We start from the raw sequence: 21,612 nt of genomic DNA on the forward strand, positions 1-21,612 counted from the left end.
CAAATATATCTAATTAAATATTTATTTTTCTTCCATCCCCATGATCGTATTTTCCTTAGGATAATAGTCTGAAAATAGATGTTTATATCACGTGACCAAGTAAAGAGGACCAGACATAGAAGTTGTAATAATCCTCTGCTGCCTCTCCATGCTAAGCTCCCGTAGACTCAAATACGGAACCACTGGTGTCACCGTCGTCAACGAAGGAGGTCTTATCGTCCGGTACGGCGTGCTCGAACCGCTCAAGGTCTCCGTAACGTAAACCGGACCAGACATCGAACCAGCCCGAAAATTCCTAGCCCTCGCCACGTGAACGTCGCGATCGTCAAACTCAATGTCTCCCTCGCCGCTGCGTTTTCGCCACTTCCGCCAGCTGAAGAAGAGCAAAGCGTTTCTCCAGAACCAACGGTGCTTCTTTTTGTTCTTCTTGTGGAGAGCGGTGCGTATCAGGTCGTCCTTGGAGATAGGTTTCTGGAGCTTGAACTGATGAGTACTGTCGATGGATGATGTTTCTTTCTTGTGCTTCCTCGCTTCTTCCAAAACCTTTGAACATGGCCCAACGTATTAAAATAACTTGAATTTAAAACAAGAGAATCAAGAAGGAAGAAGAAGAAGAAGAACCTGGAAGTAGTCGATTTGGGGATCGAAGCCATAGTCGCTGAAAATCGGGGAAGTGTTGGACGACATGTCTTCTTCTTGCGTGAAAAGCGTTTAGGAGTTCGAGAGAGAAACAGAGCTTTTTTTTTTGCTTTGATTCAATGATATGTCACTATCTTGTCTCTTTCCACCTTCTTATTCGGTTATTATTAATTACATCCCTAGTTACTTTCCAACTTTATACTAAACTAGTGTTTTGTAGTATTATTTTCTTACGGTCATTTGATCATCTGAGTTTTTTTAAAACCAATATACAGTACACTTTTTGTGTTTGGTTTTGAGCATCTCAAGACCCATTCAACATTTAATAGTACCAAGGAATTCCCCTGGGCCCTTCTTACCATTCACTGTTCTGCCGCAGTTACTAGTCACAAACAGCATATAACTTTTTCTTATCAAGATTTCACCCAAACAAGGAGTTATTTAATACTACGTCTATACGAATTTTCATTTTTAAAATCTCTAGATTTTATAAAATATCCTTTATATCTGCAATTTACATATTGAATTCTTGTTTAAAACATTTTGAACCAGTGACTGGAGAAGAGGGATGGGTGGAGAAAGAGTTCACGCGACAAGCGTGTGTGTAACAACTCCAGTGGCAGTTTCGTAGTAATTGTATTGTAGTAGCTATGTTCTTCAATATATGTATGTATAAAGTAATTTATACTAATTTATATATATAAAATATTTTATGTATTATATGTTCTAACATATTATGAAATAATAAATATATATTGAATAATTAAAAAATCAGTAACTATTACTTATATAATTAAATTGGTGCGAGCATGTAAATAAATTTTATTAATCTAAAAAATACTTTTTCTATTTGATATGGTGTATAATAAATTTAAATGATAGTAACATATATATAGTATATTTTAATATTAATATTTATTGAATAATACTTTCTACTCATATGTTTTTTTTATCATTTGTATCTGTTATAGCAAAAAAATTAAATTACTGATAACAAAATTTTCACTGTAGGATTAATATTTTAAGTAATTTATATTGTTTTAAAAATTAAGTTGGCAATATTTTTTCAAATTTTTTATCAAAAAAAGGTTCAAAGTAAATTTCAAAATTAAGATAGTTATGTATTTTTATATGGCATATAATTTAATTTAAAATGATATATATATATATATATATATATATATATTAGCCTTAATACTTATTAAATGACGCTTTCGACTTATATGATTTTTTAATCATTTGTATCATGTCATAAAAAAAATTTAAACCATGGATCACAAAATTTGAATGTAAGAGTTTTAACAGTTTTAGTTATTTATACTCGTTTTTTAAAATTCAAAATATAACATATGAAGAAATTTTTTATTTTTTTTAAATGGTTAATATGGTTGTTTAATTTATTTTAATAGTTTAAAATTAAAAAAATATAATATATGATACACTTATTTTTATCAAATCTTTATTATTCAAAATCATTAATTGTCTGATATACTTTAGCCACATTAGACAATTATGTAATTTTATTTAAGGAAATAATGAAGCACATTAATAATGTATTTATGGTTAGTTTAATAAAAAAATTATTATATATTTAGATCAACCAACTTATTTCTCCAAGAATTCTAAAAATCATACTACTGATGACACGTGGCTACAAAAAAATGTTGTAATGCTTCTCAATCCCCTAGACTATATTTGCGAAGTGATTTTGCCACATGTCATCTCTACAATCAATTTTACAAAACAAATATGACATGGCTACTGAAATTGATGACATGACTTCCGAAAAAATATGACATGGATAATTTTATATAATGTTGATTTATATTTTTGGCAAACTTATTAGAATATGGTAATAATTCATATATTACATTTAATATTGATATTTCTTTTTGGTAAACTTTTTTTAAATGTGGTAATAGATCATACATCATCTATAAAATAAATATATTCATATATAACATTTCAAATTTTGAAATATTATTAATTTTGTATAATTATAAAATTTGTATTACCAAAGCTTTCAAAAATTTCTACAATTTTTAAAAAAATTAAATATCTAATCGTAAGATCATTAGTTTCTTATATATCTACAAATTTTATAAATATTGTTTAGGCCAAATTTTTGATAATTATACAATTTTATATCATTTTTATTAGTTTTATACAAATTGATTTAATATATATCAAATCTATATTAAATATTAGTAAGAAAATAGTAAAATTTATAATATTTAAAAAAATATATTTTTAAATATAAGTTAGATTTAAAAAAAAAAATTATTGCACATGGTGCAGAAAAACACCTAGTTTATATATAAAGGATTTGACGTTCATCATTTCATCAGAAATCAAAATGGTATCCATAGGTATGTACTAGTTGATCTTAGAAAAGATTTGAAGATATTAAAAACTGTTAGTCACAGAAAAAATGTCTTTATAATTAAATGAATATTCACCTTCCAAAACAATTTAAAACTTTTAAAAAGAATGAAAAAATTTAATGAATCGTGAGATCTATTGCAGATTGGGCAAATACGGCACACCAGTTTGTGGAATCCACGAACCACCACTTAAAAATCTCCCAGGAGCAAATCCAAGAGCCTGAGGACGAGTAATCCTCTGAATACCAGGCCATTTAACACGTTGGGCTTTGTTCGACCCAGGCCCACTGTTCTCATACTCAGCGTAGAAAAGAGTTTTGAGCGCAAAATCACCGCTCCATGCAGACCATCCCGCTGGATCAATAACGTCGCTTATGGTCGTTCTCATCACTATGGTCCTTGCGAACTCTTTCCACGGCCTTCCAAGATATGCTTTGTTTATGTTTTTCACCGGAAGATACGCCGGTTCTCCGATGATGCGGCAGTTGTGGAGCACGATAGCGGTGGGTTCACGCACGTCGGTGCGGCCTTGTGCGGTGACCATGCAGCCTTGGCCTCCCATGGGTTTCCTCACCACGATGTTGCAGTTTTGAAAGATGGCGATTGAGTCGCCGAAGATGAAGTCGACGGTGCCTGAGATGGTGGAGTCACGGTAGAATTGACGGTGGGAATGGACGTAGAGTGTGTCTTGGTAACCATCGATTTGACAGTTGAAGATAACTACACAGTCCGCGGAGACTCTTAGGGCTGCGGCTTGTCCTCCTGGGGGACCGGCGGTGTTCTCAATCCCCATGTTCTTGGCCACGAAGTTATCACCCTCGACAGCTACAGAAAATGGCATGAATGTTAACATTTGACTATCACAAACCACTATGTTACATGTTTGAACCGCGAATAGTAACATAATGAGAAACACTATCACAAACCACTAATAAGAGTCGATCATGAGCATAACGAATTGAAACATTGATTTTGAGGGTTTTACGAATTAATATACATACTTTTTGTTAAAGTTAAGAGTTTGGGTTTATGATTTATGTTTTATTTTTTGGTTTAACGTTTAAGTTTTATAATGTCGAGGTAAGAAAAAAGTTAAACATAATATTAGCTCTCCCATAAGTATTAGGTTTTAGGTTTCAGCTAATGATAGTAAGAATTTTGTTCTGGTCCCAAAAATCTCAAGGTAGACCTTGCCATTATGCTACATGTTTTTGGTGGAATCTTTTTACTGTGTATTTTTTTGGAACACCTAAAAATAAGATTTTTTGCTGTTTATGGTTGAAATATATGTGAAGTTAGAGTTAAGAATTGGACTCACTGAGAGAGGATGTCAGGTATGTCCTGACCTTGCCGATACCAAAGTTGACACTACCGGTGATCTTAGTTTTGGTGGGTCCATCTCCGATGAAAGTGACGTGATACATCTGTTTTGTAACAACGACTTTCTCCTTGTAGACACCTTGCTTGATGTAGATAACGAATGGCACTTTGTTGTTTATAGGCACAGCCTTCAAGGCCTCGTTTATACTTTTGTACTGACCACTTCCGTCCTTAGCCACCACCACATTAGGTTTCACACCTCCTTGTGGTGCTGCCATGAGCCTTCGAGTGTCTGGTCCTACCCAGCTTGGGAAACCGTCTTCAGCATACAAAAGCTTTCTGGCGTTGTTTCCAAGATCTCCCGTTGCTTCTGTTACCCAAAATGTTAGAGCGTTAGCATTGGTTAGATTTTTCAAAGAGTTTCTGATCAAAAATTAATTATTGTGACAACCCATCCAGTTCACTCGGAATCCGGCTCACAGTCCTGCAGGGCACTGACCCCAACCTCTCCATTATGAGTTCTTTCTGACTCCATAATTATGTTGTTGGTGAGTCTCGAACCTAGGAACTCACCATTTAACAACACTCCTCCAGAATGTGTTGTCACCAATTGACCTGCAGGGGTCGGTGTCCTGCAGGGCTGTGAGCCGGATTCCGAGTGAGCGGGATGGGTTATCACAATTATATTATTGAGAGACTTTACTCACCGATGTTATTTTACATTTTATCTATAATTTTAAATATTAAATTTAATTGCCAAGAAACTGTAACCAATGGGGATGCTCTTATAATTCAAGTGTAAAAGTGATAATATGAAACTACCTGTGATGTTGGACTTTCCAAACATGCTGGACATACTGGTAATCATTGCAAGACTATTACTGGTGAGTTCTTTAGATGGTTTGAAGATGTCTTTCATGTCTTGTGCAAGGATTGACTTAACTTCCTCAAAAGCATCCATGCATGTCTGCTGATACGAAATGGACCCACTGAGCCAGACACGAAGATCATAGACGAATTTCTCAATCTGATCAACTGAAAAGCCAGCAAAGTTATCAAAACACTTCGTCAGATCATCTATAGCGTCATTCATAAGCGTCTCACACAACTCCAGAGACCCTTTGGTCTCATGATCTGCCTTGGCTTTGAGCTCTACAGAGGATTTCTTGACACCATCCTTGATGGCTTGAATGGTGATGTTGAAGCTGAGCTTGATGAGATCAAGAGGCTCGGTGGAGTTAGGAGACGCTTTCATGAAGCTGTTGACACATGTTTCCTTGAAGTCAGTAGGTGCGCACACCGCTTCGACTGCCTTGCTGGTCATTTTAATATTCACGTCGGGCTTTTTCTTACAAGAATGGGCATGTTGGTTCGCTATGACGGCCACGGAGACTACCATGATAACGAGCAAACCCGTGACAACCCCAGCGACGATGCATTTCTTCTTTTTGTTATCTTTACCGAAGCCCATTTTCTCTTCTTTTTATCTAACTTCACAAATTCAAGAAATTAAAGAAGGTAATTTAGTTCTATGTTTTAAAGTTAATATGTTACTGAACCTGTAAAAAATAAAAGAAAAAAAAAACAGAGTAGGAGAGGCTTGTAAGGATGGCTGAAGCCCCTTCTGACTCTGCTTTTCTTTTTCTTTTACGGTTTGTGTATTATGAAAGTTGTTGGATGGACTTTATATAATGGGAATACAAAGTGCTATTATTAGGGTTTCTGTTTTTAGGGATTTGCTTCTAGGACAAGCTAGGGCTCCAGCTCTTGGACCGCTAATATATCAAGGGTTGACCTATTTAATTTCTGTCTTCAGCTCTAATTTGTTATTTGTTATTGATAGGAAGAAAACAATCTAAAATCAAGTTCAAAAACAAGCCACTCATGGAATCAAAGGCCGAGAATAGCTTATTTATTCAAGATAACATGAACATAAAAGCAACAGAGAGTGAAGCATATAGAGTCCAACCATGCATGCTTGCTCAATGCTCACCCGTTGCCAGCTGAATTGTACTCACTGTTAATATTTTTTGAATAGTAATATAGAAATAATTTGAGACGGCACTGGCACTCATCTAGCACAATCAAGTTTTTAACTTTGTCAAGTCTTGCCATGGAAAAGATGATCGGCTTCGACTTGTCTTTCGGTAAACCACTGTAACAACACAAGCAGGTTGAGACATGGAAGAAAAATACAAATCCTTATGTGGTTTGTCTGAGATTTTTTTTTGTTTTATATTTAATAAATCAGAATTGTTGTAAAAGGACTTACACATGGTCATCATTCTGTTGGCTGCAGCTAAACAGGAGTTCGTCAGTTGACTCATGAAGGGCAGTGCGTCTTCTTTCCTTGTCGGAGTATGGAAAGTATTTCCACCTCTCTAGCTCAGCTTCACACTCATCTGAACTTTTGCTTGTCGCAATGGTTCATGATCAGCAAAAGATAGTTTTTGTAGTTGCTTATGCTATTTAAGTAATAATAATTATTTTACCATGAGATTACTCAGTTTATGATTACATTTTCCATGCAAAAAACAGACTGAATATGTTCATCAATTACTAATCATTGATTCTATAACTAATCGTTTCAAATGTTGAGTTTGAACCAAATCCGGAGATCCCAATTCTGTATTAGAATTTGGGGTGTACTCGAGTAATATATGTTTAGCTATGCATCCCTGTTCCATGTACAATATCATGTTTTCAGTAACAGATCTATCAAAAAGAAGCAAAACTGAACAATCTGGCCTAAAAGAAAAGAACATAAAGCAGAATAACACTATCATATCATATGAATAAAAAGTTTCATTAATGGAAACTCAAACAAAATACAAATCATTTTCTCTTTGACTACATTCTCAAGCCTTGAATCAGCACCACATACAATGTTTCCATTTCATAGTTAGCGTTCAAAAATGTGTGCAAACCTTTGCTTAAAAATCCCTCAATTCAGTTTAGCCACTGCTTCAAGAGCCGGACAGGTATTCTCAAACATATCAAAAGCCTTTAGCTCAACCATTTGGAATACATACACAAAAAAATTATAAAAAACACTAAATGTAGTTTAGGTTTTACAAAATTATACAAAATCATCTTTTGTGCTGACTGTTGAGTCTGAAGATGAGTTTTTAACCCAAATAGCGATGATTTCTAGAATAATTAATAATAATAATAATAGATAGAAAAATTAAACATTTGAGCAAACAAACATAAAAATTAGAGCAAATAGATAATTTACCTCAAAGTTAGACATGTTCAATCATTAAGCACTTTAAAAAGAGCAAATCCACTTGGTGTATCTACTAGTACTTTTGCAAATCAATCTTGATTTATGAAGACATGATTATTCTCCTTGTTAAAAAAACCGGAGGAATGAGATCAGGAACAAGAAATCGATGTTTTTAAATTTGACTAACATTAAAACTACTTAAACATAAAGAATCTTATTGATTTCACTTTTCAAACAATTGCTTGTATAATCGCAAACAAGTTTTCGGCTAAAATTTTGTGCATTCTTAAACATCATTTGAGAAAATTTTAATCTATAAAAAGATGAAGGAATCCATCTGAAAAACAGCCATTGAACGTTAAAATGATTAGAATCTTAAGTTTTCTCTTAAATGTCTGTTTTAGTTTATGGATTCAATGTAGATAATAATTAAAAAAAAAATCGATGAAACTTTTTTTATTAGTGTAAATGATATATTTTCTTTTATATGGAGGTATGAAGTCATATGAGAAGTCCAAAATACAACCTAAATCATAACATAAAAACTTTCAGATCAGAAACACAAGTAAAATGCTAAAAATCTAGTCAAATCAATCGGATGTATCTATTAATCACTTGAAGTGAGCCATGTGGCTTCAAATTACCAGAGATCCAATCATATACTAAAATAAACAACTCTGGAAAACAACTGTTAACATATTCAAAGACTTTTTAGTCAAAAAAATATTGAAAACTTGAGTTTTCATTGTTTCCTAAGTATTGAAAAAAAAAAGTTTTCATTGTTTCCTAAGTAATGGGACGCTTATAAATATTTGGCTATTTGGTACATATGTTAATTTCAAATTTGGATGGATTTGATTTCTAATAAACCTTTAGATTTTTTAAGATGAACAATAAGAGTTATTATATTTTTTATCAAACAAAAACTATCTCCTTAAACTATAAGATTTGTATATTTATATTTTTAGTTAAAATTTTATCAAACACTTTGATATTTGTATACCTTTGCAGCGTATACATTAGGATCAGATGGTGGAAGTGACGCACTAAGTGCCAATAATAAAATTATTCTTGAATATATGATGATTAAAAATTGTGCCCAAAATTAAATAATTATTTTAACATATTTTTTTATTTTTAAACTATTAAAATAAATTAAATAATCATATTAATCATATAATAAAATTTAGATTTTTCTATATATGTTATATTTTGATTTTTAAAAAATGCCTATAAATTACTAAAACTGTTAAAATTCTCACATTCAAATTTTGTGATCCATGGTTTAAAATTTTTGTTATAAAAAGTTACAAATAATTACAAAATCATATAAGTAAAAAGTCTAATTAATTAATTATTAAGATTAAGATATATATATATATATATATAATACTTATATATTTTAATTTCAAAATTTACTTTGAACAATTTCCTTTGATAAAAGTTTTGAAAAACACTGACAATTGCTTTTTAAATTATAAATTACTAAAACTATTAATTCCACAATAAAAAAATTTTGTTATCAGTAATTTAAATTTTTTGTTATAAAAGATACAAATGATCAAATATTAATATTAAAAATATATTATATATGTTAATATCATTTAAATTTAATTATATATTCTATCAAATAAAAAAATATTGTTTGGATTAATAAAATTTATTTATATGTGTTTGTACCAATTTAATTATATATGTAATAGTTACTGAATTTATTCAATATATATTTATTATTTTATAATATGTAAAAAACATATTATGCATAAACTAATTTATATATACAATGTTCATCCCGTAACCTAGTTATAAAATGTTCTTAAATGTATAATTTGGGCCTTTATTATTATGGGCTTTCACCTAAACAAACTAAGCCCATGTTTCCCTTAAACGCTCACCGCCGTTTTGTTCTCTTCACCGTCGTTTTGTAGTTGTTGCTCTCAAACTCCCCGACATCGATCGACTCACTCCGCCCGTGTAAGCTTCTTCCTCACCTTATTCTGCATTTCGTAGAAACCCAACGAATCTTAATTAGTAGAAACCCTATTTATTACATGCCCCATGTGTATTTGGTCGGAATCTTTAGATGATTTATTGAATCTTCCTTTCTTGTGTAGAATCAGAATCAGAATCAGAATCAGTATAACATGGCTTTCTGCAATAAGCTAAGCCGCCTCGTAAGGCACCAGAGCGAGACCACCTCCTCCATCATTACCTCTCTCAGGTCCTTCTCTTCGGAAGCCGCCACTCACCACAGGTACCACCAGGAGACGCACAGTTTCCTCGAGCCGGAGAGGTACATCAACAGCTGGGAGCCGCCTAAAGATCCCAGAGACGCTGAGAGGATGCTCGCGCAGCTTAGGAGGGACTACGCCAAGAAAGTGAGTCTGTATCGTAAAGACTACCTTCACGAGATTGAGATGCTTAGGGTGGAGAAGCAGCGTAAGGACGAGGCTAGGCTGGTGGCTGAGCGTGCTGCTAATGAAGAGAGGCGGCGGTTGAAAGCTGTGGCTGCTAAGGTTAGAGCTGAGGAGCGGAAGGTCTTCGAGGAAGAGTTCAGGAGAACCCTGGTACGTTTCTTTGATCATGTCTGTGAGATTGTTCTTGTAAGAAAATAATGGTAAGTGATGTTCTTTGTATTGAAGATTAGGGAATCTTTGCTAGTTATGCTTCAGGTGTCTTATTTAATAGAGCTAATGGAGTTATGTGGTTATGGGATTGGAGGTTTATGAATCATGTAAGTATGTAACCATCATGATGTCTCTAGATTAGCTAGCTGTTGTTCTTGTTTATAACACATAAGATGGACCTTGATGCTTTCCATGCGAATTCTTTTGAAGGCAGTGGAACTCATTAGTTAGTTAGAGGTTCCATTTGTTTGAGCTGTTGGTATAGGAAACACTGTACACACACACTCGCTCTTGCCATAGGAGTATTCACTGATTCATAGACTAGTTTTATGTTTAAAATTTGAGTTCCTTATGTCTCTTGGTCCCAGTAATGGTAAATATTTTTGTAAATATTCAAGAAACGCCCGAGTCATAGACCAGTTTTATGTTTGCAGATGAAAGAAAGAGAGGAGAAGCTGGAGTTCTGGAGAATGACGGGACTAAAGAGGGAAGAGAAGAAGAAAGATAAAAAGAAGCTATTGCACGAGCAAAGTTCATTGTGGATCGAACCAAAGGAACTGGAGAAGAAGATTACGGAAGCTCTGGTTGAGTCCACTACTCTCTAAACCCAAGCCCCTCGTCTTCTTAATCTTTGTCTGAGAAACAATCATTTTTGTAATTTTGTTGGAGACGACATAGAGAAATAATGCGAAAGCGATTAGGCGTTTGTGCATCAAGCACTTAATGAGTATTGACGGTCTTGTGACCAATCTTGTTTATCATTAATAAGATCGTTTCCTTTTATTGGTATCACTAATGACATGCTTACCCCCACACGAGGAATCTACTTCTTTAGCTCATCCTCACACTCTTATGATTTTGTGCTTATAGAGATTCTATTCTGAATTTGTGCATATAGAGATGGTTAGTGATCTGCGGACGAGAGACTCTGACTCTCCTAGAGTATCTTCGAACTTCATACGAGTGGTGTTAATACTAAAAGTTTTTTTTTTTTTTTTTTTTTTTTATACTAAAAGTATTTACACACGCCTCTCTCTTACTCTTGTATTTGTTGCAAAAAAATTGTAGTTGCTTATGCTCAAGTAACAGTTATACTTCACAATGAGATTACTCAAATTGTGATTTCTTTTTCCATGCAAAACAGACTGAATGTGTTCATAGATTACTATATCACTGATGCTATGAGTTATAACCAATCTTGTTTCTCTCGTTTTGATGTATAAAGATAAAAGTACTAGCAAGTATCAAAGGTCTATAATACATGAAAACAACAAATGTTGAGTTTGAAGATTACAATTCTGCATTAGAATGTGGGATGTATAATACATTCAATTATTCATCTCTGTCCCATGTATAATACCATGTTCTTAGTAACATAGCTATCAAGAAACAAAATTGAACCATCTGACGTAAAAAAGGAGAACATAAAAACAAAACTGAACTATCATATGAATGAATAACTTTGATTGAAATGAAATCATTAGAGGAAACACACACACACAAAATGACAGGCTGGCAAATTAGAAGATTGATAGAAGTAGGGCCACATGGTACCATTCGGCCACATGCATGGCTTTTGAGTTCCCCCCGATGCTTCTTCCCCACCCACACCACTCTTTCCTTTCTTGTTATATTATTCCTTTCTCATTTAGTGCATCTCTTTGTACTCCTCAAAACTTTACTCATTTAAATTTAAATTTTTATTTAACTTTTAAGTATAATGTTTTAAATTTTCAAAATTTGATTCTTTCGACAAAAATATAAGTCATATACATTCAAGTTTCCTAGCATATATATATATATATATATATATATATAGTCTTCCAGTTTAACTATAAATTAAATTATATGTGCATTATATCTTTGTGTTTAGAACTGATAACACTTATTTGATTGTGACAAAAGAACTTTACGAATTGTGCATTAGTATAGTTTGCTGCAAGCATGCAAAGTACCAATGACACTATACCATTAATATATTTTTACCACGTTAAAAATTTGATAACCAAATAGAAATGATTAAAAGTGGACCGACGAGCTAGACATTTAAACAATAACAGTACGCACCACTGACCGCGACTAAACAATGAAAAAGACATAATAAAACCAAAACACTTGAAAGATGAAAAGATTATTTAAAAGAAAAGAAAGAAGTAATTACAACAAAAAGGAACCAAACACATGCACCCTCCAAATAAAAACACAAAATATCACAATAACCGTTGGAAAAAAAAAAAACACAAAATTGTTATGAAATAACTTATAATTTATAGTATCGTGAAATTTAAATAAGAGTAGAATTTAATACCCGTATGAAGCAAATAACACTACTATAAGTGAGAGAGTTTATTATAAGTAAGAAGAAGAAGATGTAATGGTTCTTTGATTATAAACTCTTGTTCTTGTTTATGGTGTACAAAAGAGTGAGATGAGTGATGGTATTTATAGTGAACAACAATACATAAAATAACAAAGATAGTGCTTAATTTGGTAAATGAGTGGGTGATCATAATGCTTGATGAGTAGATGATCATAGTGCTTGAGTTGGTAAAGGAGTGGATGATCATAGTGCTTGAGTTTGGTAAAGAAGTGGATGATCATTTCAATGCTTAATTTATAACACTCCCCCTTGATCATCCATCTTGTATTACGTGGTGCCTCGTTAAAAACCTAGTCATGGAAAACCCAATGGGAAAAACCGTAGTAAAAGTAAAAAGAGTACAACTACGTAAGCTCCCCCTCGAATGAGTAGTCATAGAACCTTTAGAACAATGATAGATTTTCATCTCTCAAATTGTAACATTCTCTTTGGTTGTCTATCTTTTGTATGTTCTTTGTTGCCTCGTTAAAACCTTGTCATGGAAAAACCCAATGGGATAAAAAAAAACCATGATAAGGAAAAAGAGTACAACCACACTTACTATCATATTTCTTTCCCTGGAAACAATATCTTCAGGATATGCATTCCAATCAACTCTCTTCAGAGAATTAAGCTTAAGAGAATAAACTCTATTCATTTCTATTATGATATCTAGGTCCTTTAGACTTCTTGTCCATAATTCTCTTTTGACTTAGACAATAGTTTATTGGTCTATTTGGATTTCAAACCAAATTTCTTACATATAATCGTATAGAAATTCGTCTCGTACATACGAATTATTCATTTGTAACTATAGAAGTTACTATTATGATTTTCTTTCTTTTCATATGAAATTACATCTTTCAGTAATGAAAAAGATTAATAATTTTCTTAAATAACACTCTTACGTATGGTATTTCAGGACCAAACATATACGAGCGTCTTAAATAAAATACTTTAAGGATCTTTATGATAACATCTTAGTTTTAGATCTCCAGTTTAGAATACATAAAACAATATAGTATTGTCAAGAGTTTTCTTCCAAAATATAATTTTTCTATAACTCTTCAGGAGTTTTGATTATATTCAAATCATGATTCTATTGATTTATAATCTCTTGATAAATACAAATGGATACATTTGTTAACCTTATAATATTTCATATATCCCATAAAATAGTTTGTTTCAATTCGATCGAATATGCAGAGTTCCCGGGAACATGATTTTGATATCATCAATCCTTCATGGATTATACTTTCAGGGATTAACATTTTTCAAGTGGATTGTTTCATTCAAGTTCTTCCTTTATTACCAGACTATAAGGAACTTAAAACTAGTTGCATCTACCACATGAAATTATGTCTCTTCACAATTAATTTCATATTGATCATTCTTTGTGTGCAACGGTTCATTTACATCTCACTTGTTTTACACCTTTTAGTGTATGGACTACTGGTCCAAATACTTCTCTATTTCACAAGAAGTTTATATCTTTGTCTATTGCATCTTTCTGATTTGGCCAATCATTTCTTTGTGTACACTTTTCAATAGACTTTCTTTCATGATCCTCTTTCTCATTTATTATATCAACTGCTACTTTGCATGTATAATATCATCGACGTCAATTTTCTTATCGGTTCCATTTTGTTTCATACATGACATAACTTATTGAGATCTCTTCATTTGTCTCAGGTACCTGAATTTTCGTCAGTCATGTTTAATTTCTCTTCTGGAGATCATACAAAACTATATTGCCTCGTTTTGACCATTATCAATATATGCTCCTTTTCATTTACGAGGATTTATCTTGGGAACCAATCTGTCTACCACGCTGCAGGCGTGACTAGCAGTTTGATATTGTTCTTGTAGAACATTTATTCTTATTGGAGCATTTACAGCTGGTATATGTGACTTGATCACTATATTTATATGGGTCGTGTCTGGCAACTGCTTTAGTAAGTTTTGAAATGAATTATCTTTTGGACTTCTATTTCACATTGTGTTTAGCCCGAGGATCAATGATAATTCATTTCAACTTATTTTCTTTTCCAGCTGTTTATTTTCTCCCCCTTATGTTGGAAGTACTAACTCACTTTTAGAATTCATGTATAGCCTTACTTATAGTTTTCGGGGATGGCTCTGGATTCTTAAGTGTCAATAGAGATTTATATCCAACATATATTTCCAACCTCATTTGAAAACACATCTTCATTTGAAGCTCTGTGGCGGAGCAACATCCAACATTCTTAGATGAAAATGATTGGTTTCTGATTCTATACCAATGATGGGGAGAACTAGTGAATATTTATTGGCTTGATGCGATCCAATGTTGCTCAAAATGTTTAGCACTTATCTCAGTGAATGTGCTATAGTCGTTAAAGACTTTAAGAAGTGAATTCACCAATATTATAAAAATGCATAGTGGGTGATCAGTCCACTAACATCTTCGTTATTTATGCCAATATCTTATTTTGGCTGGTGAAAACCATATTACCCTTTTATCTTATGGGTAAGCAACATATGTCAAATCATTCGGAAGAATCTTCTGGTTCTTATATGACTATGCATATGACCTTTAAGTATATATTCGCATTATTAATGAACCAAAATGGTCTAACTGATTCATGCCAAATGTAAACTTCTAGTTTACTATACATTTATCTTCATTATACTAATCTTTGTGTAGTACAATATATAAGAGGCTGTAGATATTTTCTCTAAAATACTTATACTGCTTTGAGAATTATTTCTGATTAAAATGTATATATCATTTCGTTTGCTTATTGTCTCAACATAAGTGTCTCAAAATCTTACGGATTTACTTTGAGAAAAATTCATTAATCTTAGTTTTAGTGTAAATATAATCTTCTGGATGTTTGACTTATCATAAAAAGTGAGATTCTTTAACTCTTCCCCTCGAGAGTATAATACTACAGGTTTATCAATCTCGAATGTATCTCATTTTCTTAATCAACAACATATCCTACATGGGTTATGTATTTTTCGTAGATCCTTTTAACTTTTGATACTTATAAAAATACAATACCTTAAGAACTTTAAATTGCACTCTTAAGAACTTTAAATTAAATTTTTATGTGCAGTAATACTATGTATACTTCTGGAGCATCATATATATCCTCTTTTTAAGCATTCTATAAGTTTTACTACCTTGTATTATACACACAATAAATTTTCTTTCATCTTCAGATGAAGTCATAATTTCTTTTCTTTATTACCATGTTTATTTTCTCAACTTTAAGTGAGAGTATGAGTTCTATAAAGAAACTCTTTGGACCTTGACCTCATTTATGCTCACGTTTAAAACCACAATTTATGAGTTTTTAAATGTCATATTCTCTTCAGGAGAATGAATCATAATCAACTAGACGTGATTTATCAATAGATATTTTTTCAATATATATGCATCATAAAACAATTTCTTGAAGAAATTTTACTTTTAAACTTAACATCCAACATAGTTGGCTTTATTTACCGACTTCAGGTCTTGTAATCTTTAAATGCAAAATACAAAATGAGCTTTAGGTAATCACTTCAGGTGATAATACATTTTTTATATATATTATCTTCCAAAACTTATGGATCTTTTAGAGTCAAGCTTTAAACTTAAAATCCTCAATATAAATGGTAATAAAATCAAAATATTTCAAATATATATAAATATGTATTAACAAAGGTGTCTTATTATATCAGAAAATAAATAAAACTTTCATAGTAATTATTATATAGACTATATTATTACTCTCATGCTTTTTAACAAAGTTTAACCTATCAATCAATTTTAATGAACAAATTTATATCAATGCCAACTTCATGCAAATTGATTTATCTAATCAAGTTTGTTAAACTTGTATATAAAGCATAAAAATACTTATCTTATAAACAGAAGTATATCGGCGATGAAAGTTTCAGCTGTTCACGTTTCTGAATTGGCTGATAACTTGTACATATCTTTCCGAGAGAATACACAATCCTGAAAACTTTAAATTTTGCTCATATAAATATGGCCATTACATTAGTAAATATCAACATATAATCCAAATTCTTTTATGATATTAGACCAAAGACTAATCGACCACAAAACTAACCGATTACAAATAATTTCTTTTATGATGTAGACCATGAATCATAAAGTATGTTTCCTTAATACCATTAAACCATGAAGCATATTAAAGTATAATAAGCAAAATTTAATTCATCAAATAACTATTATTCTTACATATAGACAAGCGTTGATATATATATATATATCATCGTCTAAAATGACTATATATATATATATATTTAGAATTTCGCAATTTTAAAATGAACCATTTATTATGAACTTCATAATTTAAAAACCGTTTACATTAATCATACAAGCAATTACAAGGAGAAGCGATGTAAAGAAAATTAAACCGATAATCATCTTAAATTCACTCGGAGTAAATTCTCCATCGAATAAACCATAAATAGAAACACAAATAAAAATGGCACATAAAAACAAAAGTGCGCGAATCATCTTTCTTGAAAAATCGGAGGAGAGCGATTTTGAAATTTTTGAGAGAAGATGAAATGTTTTGGATGATGAAATGAAGTGAAAATGAGTTGTATTTATAGATGAAAATTACTGTTCATGACCGTTGGAGAAAGGGGAAATTTTTGAAAAAAATTCTTTGTGACCGTTGGGGTTAAATCGAGTGCACCAAAAATTAGTCCGAAAATATCGTATTAAACGGTCAATCAAATCTATAAAATTTCATAAAAGTGAAAAATTATGACAATGAAATATTTATGTTATATGACAATAAATCATGCGACGGCTCAGCCGATCAATGCATAATATCAAATAAATTATACGGCGGCTCGGCCGACCAATTAATAATAAACAGAATATAAGGCGGCTCAGCCGACCAATAAATAATAAACAGGATATAAGGCGGCTCGGCCGACCAATAAATAATAAACAGGATATAAGGCGGCTCGGCCGACCAATAAATAAATTAAATTACTAGTAAATAATATAGGCGGTATTCCGGCCATTATAACATGATATAAATAATAGTAGAGGCGGTATACCGACCATTATAACATGGTATAAATTATACAAATAAATTTTACTGAATCGCAGAGTGATCGTGCTGATAACGTGTTATGAAATAACTTATAATTTATAGTATCGTGAAATTTAAATAAGAGTAGAATTTAATACCCGTATGAAGCAAATAACACTACTATAAGTGAGAGAGTTTATTATAAGTAAGAAGAAGAAGATGTAATGGTTCTTTGATTATAAACTCTTGTTCTTGTTTATGGTGTACAAAAGAGTGAGATGAGTGATGGTATTTATAGTGAACAACAATACATAAAATAACAAAGATAGTGCTTAATTTGGTAAATGAGTGGGTGATCATAATGCTTGATGAGTAGATGATCATAGTGCTTGAGTTGGTAAAGGAGTGGATGATCATAGTGCTTGAGTTTGGTAAAGAAGTGGATGATCATTTCAATGCTTAATTTATAACAAAAATATCATTTTCAGAATTCAGACAACCAGTTTTGTCTCATTTTTTTCTTCTATATCTTTTTTTGTAAGAAGAGAAGAACAAAATGTCGTTCTCTCCCTCTCGGCTCTCGATCTCCCCGGTGTGTTACGAAGAGCCGTCGGTGATAATACGTTACGATTATTCTTAAACCTGCTAGTACACACACTAACATGTATTGACTGCAAATTAGTGGGAATTAATGCTAATTAAAATTGAGTTCATTAAAAATTACTCAATTCTATTATTTTATTATTATTATTCTATCCCCCAATAATGTTTATTCGCATAAAAAAGGCTGTCATTTTGGCGTTAAATCTTTCCCTACCTTATTTTGCTTATTTATTCTTGGTAGAAAATTATTTTATTCTATTAAAAAAATATAATAACTCAGTCTTTGTCCACTATCATTTATACTCTTCTTCCAATCAAAACAAAAAGAAAAACTTCTCCTCTGTGGTCAATAACTCTTCTCCTTTCTCTCTTCTTCTGCTTTTTTTCTCAATATCAGGTTGCACTTGGCGCGAAAAGTTCTTCTCTTTTCGGACAGCTTTTCTTTCAGTTCCGTTTTCAGACAGCTTTCTGTTTCGTTACAAATAAAGATGCCAGTAAGTACGTGTTCTTATTATGTTTTTTGTTTCTTAAGTCTCTTGTCCTTCTTCCCCTGTCTTGTCCAAGATTGAATTCTAGTTGAAGCTTATAAGTCAAACCCATCAATCGTTTTGGTTTCTCGGTTTCTGGGTCTCCGTCATTTCGATGGATCCGTTGGAAAAATATTTACTTTCTTGGATCTGAACTTTGGAATCAGAGTATTCTGATATGATTTCTTTTTGTATGTTTTTTGGCAGGTGGCATTAGTTTTGCTGCTGGCATTGAGCTGTCTGATTCAGAGTCACGGCGCCGGAAACGTATGCGATCTTGGTCGGAGACCCAACACGAGACCACACAGTGTCTCGATTCTGGAGTTTGGTGCTGTGGGAGATGGGAAAACGTTGAACACAATTGCGTTTCAGAACGCTGTCTTCTATCTAAAGTCTTTTGCTGATAAAGGTGGTGCTCAGCTTTATGTTCCTCCTGGACGGTGGCTCACCGGAAGTTTCAATCTCACCAGTCATCTCACTCTCTTTCTTGAAAAAGACGCCGTCATTCTCGCCTCCCAGGTTTGCCTCCTTCTCCTCCTCTCTTAGTCTAAAGCTTTGATCATTCTAAAGAGTAAGACCAGAGTTTGTTTGGCTTCACTGTTTCATAGAGGTTCTTGATTAGATGCAAAGATTCATGTCTTTTTTCTGATGGTTTGAATCAAAGTCTGTTTCTATTGGGTCGGCAAATCAGACCTAAACGAAACAATTTTTCTAGAAATCGGTCAATGCGCTTAAAAAATCGGTCTAGACGCCCGCCTAATTAATAAGAACATTTATGAATTTGTGTTTTTCATTTTGTCTCTCTGTATAAAGGATCCATTGCATTGGCAAGTTGTGGATCCGTTACCATCATATGGACGAGGCATTGATCTACCTGGGAGGAGATACATGAGTTTAATAAACGGCTATATGCTGCATGATGTAGTAGTGACAGGTTACACATGATTTGAACCTTTCACTTCATTTTGTTTGTTTGTTAATGCTAAATAAAAAAAAACTCACCGTTACATTTCCATGTTTTCTCGGTTTTTTAGGTGATAACGGTACTATAGATGGGCAAGGCCTGCTTTGGTGGGATCGGTTTAATTCTCATTCTTTGAAGCACAGTAGACCGCATCTCGTCGAGTTTGTCTCTTCTGAAAATGTCATTGTCTCAAATCTTACGTTCTTGAATGCTCCTGCTTATACTATCCACTCGGTTTATTGTAGGTAAAAATAGTGTCTGAAACTCCCGTTCTTATCAATATAGCTCCTTTTGGTTTAGTAGAATCTTGACTCTGGTCACTCATATTGTGCAGCCATGTGTACATAAATAAAGTAACAGCTACTACTTCTCCAGAATCTCCTTATACCATCGGCATTGTCCCCGGTTAGTTGTTTTGTGTTTTTTGTTGATTCTTGAAGTGACTTAAATCTCTGTGCACCGGTAAAAGGCCACATACCAATAAAATACCACATTAGTTTACATTTTAGGATTAGGAAAAAAAAATTCAATGAGATAATGTTTCTAAAGGGAAAAAGAATATCGGGTTTTAAGTCTAATATAAAATAGATCTAAGAGATTGTAAATTATTCAATATACAAACTCTAAACGGATATTTGACTCAATTATATTTTGCTCTCTTAAGTTTCTTTGCTTTTTCCGATGTTAATTGGCATTCTGTTCACAAGATTTCTGCCTAGTGAAAATGATATGGCTTCACTTGTTTGAGTTTGCTTTTCCAAATGAAACCTTCTCTTTTGCTTCTTTCAGATTCTTCTGATAATGTGTGCATCCAAGATTCTAGCATCAACATGGGCTATGATGCCATCTCCCTAAAAAGTGGTTGGGACGAATACGGTATATCCTATGCAAGACCTACTGCAAATGTCCAGATACAAAACGTTTACCTCCAAGCAGCTTCTGGTTCCTCCATTTCCTTTGGAAGTGAAATGTCTGGTGGCATATCTGACGTCATGGTCCGAGATGCTCACATACGCAACTCGGTATCCGGAGTTGCCTTTAGAACAACAAAAGGAAGAGGAGGTTACATGAAAGAGATTGATGTTTCAAACATCAACATGGTCAACGTTGGTACTGCGTTTCTAGCAAATGGTAGCTTTGGAACTCACCCGGACTCTGGTTTCGATGCAAATGCTTACCCGCTAGTGAGTCACATCATGTTACATGACATTGTTGGAGAGAACATAAGTATAGCAGGAGAGTTTTTTGGAACTAAAGAGTCTCCTTTCACCTCGGTTTTGCTATCGAATATCTCTCTGTCAATGAGCTCGGATTCTCCTGATGATGATGATTCTTGGCGATGCTCGTATGTGGAGGGTTCTTCAGAATCAGTGGTTCCTGAACCGTGCTTTGAGCTGAAGAGTTTTGAAAGTTCATACGGCAGAGCTGTGGCCTTATGAGAACCAAAACTCATGTCTCCATGATTCATATTTGTTTTGTTGAAGTTAGCAGAAAGGTCAGATTCTTTTTTCCTAAAATAAACCCCATTGTTGATGTTATTTGCAGATTGTGAGATTCATATATCTTGTACAGGTTCATTTGTTCATTCATATGTAACCGAAAAAAAGTTTTGTTCAGCGGATATTCTTCATATGGCTTAAAAAAATATTTCAGTCATCACTTTCTTGTGTTCTTACACAAAGATTATTTTTTTTTAGGCCAAGAGGTTGTTTGAGGGATGTATTCAATCTAATATTTTGAATTTGGAGTAATTTGAATTTTAATGAATTTCATTTGTTTATTCATGTGTAACCTAAAAGAGTTTTGTTCAGTGGATATTCTTCATATGGCCTTAAGAGAAGATCTTTCATCATCAGTTTCTTTTGTGTCCTTTCAGAATTCTGTTCGAGGCTGTATTAATCTAATATTT

The 21,612-nt window shown here is 32.9% G+C and overlaps 4 protein-coding genes across 5 annotated transcripts; 2 read left to right on the forward strand and 2 right to left on the reverse strand.

Moving 5' to 3' along the window:
- Positions 1 to 4: 4 nt before the first annotated feature.
- BNACNNG36230D lies at positions 5 to 961 on the reverse strand. The gene is made up of 2 exons (XM_013819930.3): positions 622 to 961; positions 5 to 543 (listed from the first exon to the last, which is right to left on the reverse strand). The coding sequence occupies exons 1-2, from the start codon at positions 685 to 687 to the stop codon at positions 88 to 90; spliced, it is 522 nt and encodes a 173-aa protein (XP_013675384.1). The 5' UTR covers positions 688 to 961; the 3' UTR covers positions 5 to 87.
- A 2,058-nt stretch (positions 962 to 3,019) lies between these two features.
- Positions 3,020 to 5,963, reverse strand: LOC106380122 (probable pectinesterase/pectinesterase inhibitor 58). The gene is made up of 3 exons (XM_013819938.3): positions 5,166 to 5,963; positions 4,342 to 4,713; positions 3,020 to 3,848 (listed from the first exon to the last, which is right to left on the reverse strand). The coding sequence occupies exons 1-3, from the start codon at positions 5,812 to 5,814 to the stop codon at positions 3,157 to 3,159; spliced, it is 1,713 nt and encodes a 570-aa protein (XP_013675392.1). The 5' UTR covers positions 5,815 to 5,963; the 3' UTR covers positions 3,020 to 3,156.
- Positions 5,964 to 9,410: 3,447 nt separating this feature from the next.
- LOC106347686 (protein PXR1-like) lies at positions 9,411 to 10,988 on the forward strand. 2 transcript variants are annotated; one of them, XM_048747038.1, is made up of 4 exons: positions 9,411 to 9,546; positions 9,687 to 10,139; positions 10,234 to 10,306; positions 10,634 to 10,769. In XM_048747038.1, exons 2-3 carry the CDS (start codon positions 9,717 to 9,719, stop codon positions 10,255 to 10,257), a joined length of 447 nt encoding a protein of 148 aa, XP_048602995.1. In that variant the 5' UTR covers positions 9,411 to 9,546; positions 9,687 to 9,716; the 3' UTR covers positions 10,258 to 10,306; positions 10,634 to 10,769. The 2 variants fall into 2 exon arrangements, with proteins under 2 accessions (XP_048602995.1, XP_013642729.1); XM_013787275.3 differs by lacking the exon at positions 10,234 to 10,306 and having other exon boundaries at positions 9,412 to 9,546; positions 10,634 to 10,988.
- A 7,480-nt stretch (positions 10,989 to 18,468) lies between these two features.
- Positions 18,469 to 21,362, forward strand: LOC106347677 (probable polygalacturonase). The gene is made up of 6 exons (XM_013787267.3): positions 18,469 to 18,706; positions 18,947 to 19,258; positions 19,553 to 19,673; positions 19,774 to 19,948; positions 20,038 to 20,108; positions 20,493 to 21,362. The coding sequence occupies exons 1-6, from the start codon at positions 18,701 to 18,703 to the stop codon at positions 21,140 to 21,142; spliced, it is 1,335 nt and encodes a 444-aa protein (XP_013642721.1). The 5' UTR covers positions 18,469 to 18,700; the 3' UTR covers positions 21,143 to 21,362.
- Positions 21,363 to 21,612: the final 250 nt, after the last annotated feature.

Source organism: Brassica napus, chromosome C2 (assembly GCF_020379485.1).
Source record: "Brassica napus cultivar Da-Ae chromosome C2, Da-Ae, whole genome shotgun sequence".
In the NCBI taxonomy this organism is placed as follows: Eukaryota; Viridiplantae; Streptophyta; class Magnoliopsida; order Brassicales; family Brassicaceae; genus Brassica; species Brassica napus.